General features: G+C 38.7%; 1 protein-coding gene across 1 annotated transcript in view; it reads right to left on the bottom strand.

The window, feature by feature from the left end:
• The window catches only part of LOC105530520 (T-cell activation inhibitor, mitochondrial-like), a 39,828-nt gene that overhangs the window by 13,479 nt on the left and 22,450 nt on the right, over nt 1-3,899 (bottom strand). The window contains exon 3 of the mRNA XM_011968092.1: nt 639-774. Coding sequence (XP_011823482.1) covers nt 639-774 — 136 coding nt within the window. The remainder of the gene's footprint in view (nt 1-638; nt 775-3,899) is intronic.

Raw genomic sequence — 3,899 nt, 5'->3', positions numbered from 1 at the left:
AGGGACATGGATGCAGCTGGAAACCATCATTCTCAGCAAACTATCACAAGAACAGAAAACCAAACACCGCATGTTCTCACTCATAGGTGGTAATTGAACAATGAGATGACTTGAACACAGGAAGGGAACATCACATACCAGGGCCTATTGTGGGGAGGGGCGATGGGGAAGGGATAGCATTAGCAGATATACCTAATGTAAATGATGAGTTAACGGGTGCAGCACACCAACATGGCACATGTATACATATGTAACAAACCTGCATGCTGTGCACATGTACCACAGAACTTAAAGAATAATTTAAAAAAAATAAAAAAGAGAGATCGATCATGATAATAGAGGTCTCAAGTTTTCTTTCAAACCCTCAACTGTACTTCAAAACTTGGTGCCAAAAACATGATTACTAGTACTCTAAAGAGTTTAAATGACAGCTTTATTGCCTGCACAAAACAATGACAGCTTTGATAAAAAAAGCTCTATTTTCAATTTTCGGTATCTACATTTCAAATTAGTTCAAAGCATTGATTATATCACTACAACAGAATAATCCACGTTTATAGAACTCTATGTATTATATTGTATCAAAGGTAAATAAGCAGAAATGTACACTACTGGTTTAAAAATAAATAAATGTTTACCCTTTCTACGGGGTGCTGTCCAAAGAAATCTGGATGTACTGCAAAATAGAAAGGCCTCAAGGCATTGACTGCTTCAGCTCCTGATAAAGCTCTTGAATAGGGAAACCAGTGTGGAAATATCTTCTCTAGACATAACCTTTTAAAAAGATGTGGGCTGGTTATTCATTGAGGCACTCACACACACACAAATCCTCAATGTATAAGGTGACAATAAAATTAAACGTACTATGCACAGCAGAAACAAGATAGATACTTCACAGTTTTCTGAAACCTATTAGTTTTACAAGCGGTGAGTACCACATGATTTCTAAAACAGTGGTTATAGTTTTTTCTTGTGCAAAATGAGAAATATTAAATAATATTATAATTTCCCCTCAATACTCCACTTTGAAATTCAGCTGACTTCACTGCAAATGGTAACAATTTCCTTTCTAATTTTCTTATTCAGATAAAAAAATCTTAATATCCAATAGTGTAATTCTCTCTCTATATCTATATCTCTCTCTTTACATCTATCTCTTTCTCTTTCTTTCTTTCTTTCAGACAGAGTCTTGCTTTGTTGCCCAGGCTGGAGTGCAGGGGTGCGATCTCTGGGGGTCAAGTGATCCTCCCACCTCACCCTCCCAAGTAGATGGGACTACAGGCGCCTGTCACCACACCCAACTAGTTCTTTTGCTGATCTCAAACTGCTGGCCTCAAGCAATCCTCCCGCCTTACCTTCCCAAAGCAATGGGATTACAGTCATGAGCTTCCATGCCTGGTTCAATTTTTTCTTTATAGTAGCAAACATTTTGATAATTATTATACTTAAAAAGAGATACAGATGTCTTTTAGCTCATTCCCTCATTATTAGCATGCTAAAATTATACTAGTTGGATAACTTGATATTCTCATTCTTTTCTTTTGAGACGGAGTCTTGTTCTGTTGCCCAGGCTGGAGTGCAGTAGCATGATCTCAGCTCACTGCATGCAATCTTCTGCCTCTTGGATTCAAGTGATTCTCCTGCCTCAGCCTCTCAAGTAGCTGGGACTACAGGCGTGTGCCACCACTGCCGGTTAATTTTTTTTTTTTTTTTGTATTTTTAGTAGAGACAGGGTCTCACCATGTTGGTCAGGCTGGTCTCAAACTCCTGACCTCAGGTAATCCACCCGCCTCAGCCTCCCAAAGTGCTGGGATTACAGGCATGAGCCACCACACACAGCCGTGATATTCTTAAGTTTTGTAACCCACTTGAGAGTGTTTTTTAAAAGTACAGTGTTTAAATCCAAATGAAATTATTTGCGGTTTTTTGAAAGCACTTCCACGACACCTATTTTTAAATGTTATCATTTACCTTTTCCATCCTAAGCTTTTATTTATTTATTTACTTTTGAGACACAGTATCACTCTGTTGCCCAGGCTGGAGTGCAGTGGTGCGATCTTGGCTCAACCTCTGCCCCCGGGTTCAAGAAATTCTCCTGCCTCAGCCTTGCAAGTAGCTGGGATTACAGGTGCATGCCACCATGCCCAGTTAATTTTTGCATTTTTAGTAGAGACAGGGTTTTGCCATGTTGGCCTGGCTGGTCTTGAACTCCTGACTTCAAAGGATCTCCCTGCCTCAGCCTCCCAAAGTGCTGGGATTACAGGCGTGAGCCACTGTGCCTGGCCCAACCTAAGCTTTTTATAATGAAGTCTCTAAACATTGCACATGCCTCTGTTCTCATACATTAGGTGTGCCAAGTCTTTAGAAAAGTTTTATGTTTTTAAAATGGTAGAGATTGTGGAATCATTTCTGGTGATTTTTAAACAATCTGGAGACCACCAATCTATTTGCAGATTATCTTTTATTCCTCCCATATATTTGAACCTTTTATAAAGTCAATATATGGATTTGTACCTCAAGGATTAGAACAGGAGTTTAAAGCAAAGGAAACAATCAGCCAGGATTAAATATGAGCTAGTCTAAGTAAACCACAGTTGCAACTCCACTTATCCCTCTGAGCTTCCGTTCTCATTTCCCAGCGTCTGACATACACTTAGCTCTCCTGCCAGCTGCTCAAATTTTGCGTATCTCAAAAAGGAGTACAAGTCATTATTGTCTTTTTAAATTCAGCCTGGTTACAGAAGGCCAGGCAGCAGCTAACAACTCAATCCAGGATTATCTTCCTTATTTTTGTTATTGTGGTACCACCTTTCTCAATGTTGTAAAGCACAAAACCCAGAATAGTTCACTACCCCCATTCACTTTCAGTTAGTAAAGTCTTCTCATTTTACAATGTTCAATGAAATCATTCCTTCTTCCCACGTTCTCTGCTATCAATTATCATCACTACAAAACTAGACTGTACAGTCTCATAATTAGTCTACTCTGCTGTCCCTTTCTCTAGCTATATTGGGTATCACCAACAGATTAACTTTCCTAAAAACCCACCATCACTGTATTCCTTACTCAAACAGCTTTGGTGGTGCCCTAATTCCTGCGAATAAATCCACTCCTTAGTCTGGTATTTGAAACCCTCTTTCATTGTTTCCCCATCTGTCTTTCCAACTTGATCTCCAATCATTCCTTATAGAAACCCTTAGTTCCAGGTCCCAATAATCTTCCTCATTTTCCCCTTTTTGTCCTACATAATTTCTAAGTCCTAATGCATCCTCCCTGACCTGCATTTTCACCTATCCAAACTGAACAATTACTGCACACCTGTCATGCTCCAGGAGGCATTGTATCTATTCCCCCAGAACCTTCCCTTCTGTATTCTCATTAGTATCTCCCTCTTTTAAACTCTAAAGAAAAGAAACTGTGTGCCCTAGATGCTTGAAACGTAATACCATAAAGTGAATTGTGTTAAGAGGAAACTTGATCTGTTTTTCTGTTTAAGCTTTTCACACCTAACTATTCTGAAGGACAGTATTCTTTTCACCTTCTACTCTGAATGTACTCTTGGAGGACCTGTCTTATATAAATTTTCTTTACTTTTTTGTTCCAGCTTTCCACCATAATAGAACTTCAGAATTAGAAAAATAGTAACAAACTGAAATAAACCAAATGCATAACAGACCTCCCCCGCCACCCCCACAATACTAATTACAGATTGGACCACGATACTTACCTCCTCATAGGTCTCAGGTGGCAAAACATTTCTGAATATATATGTACGTCAACTTCCAGGCATCCATTAATTGCTTAAAAGTTAAGCAGATATCACAAATGAACAAGTAGAATTTTAAATGTAAAACACATTATGATTTATATTATCACCCCAAATATGAAATACTTAGTTA

This window comes from Mandrillus leucophaeus, unplaced genomic scaffold (genome assembly GCF_000951045.1).
Source record: "Mandrillus leucophaeus isolate KB7577 unplaced genomic scaffold, Mleu.le_1.0 Scaffold829, whole genome shotgun sequence".
In the NCBI taxonomy this organism is placed as follows: domain Eukaryota; kingdom Metazoa; phylum Chordata; class Mammalia; order Primates; family Cercopithecidae; genus Mandrillus; species Mandrillus leucophaeus.
The sequence above is the reverse complement of the archived record's forward strand: the minus strand, read 5'-3'. Positions and strand labels throughout refer to the sequence as shown.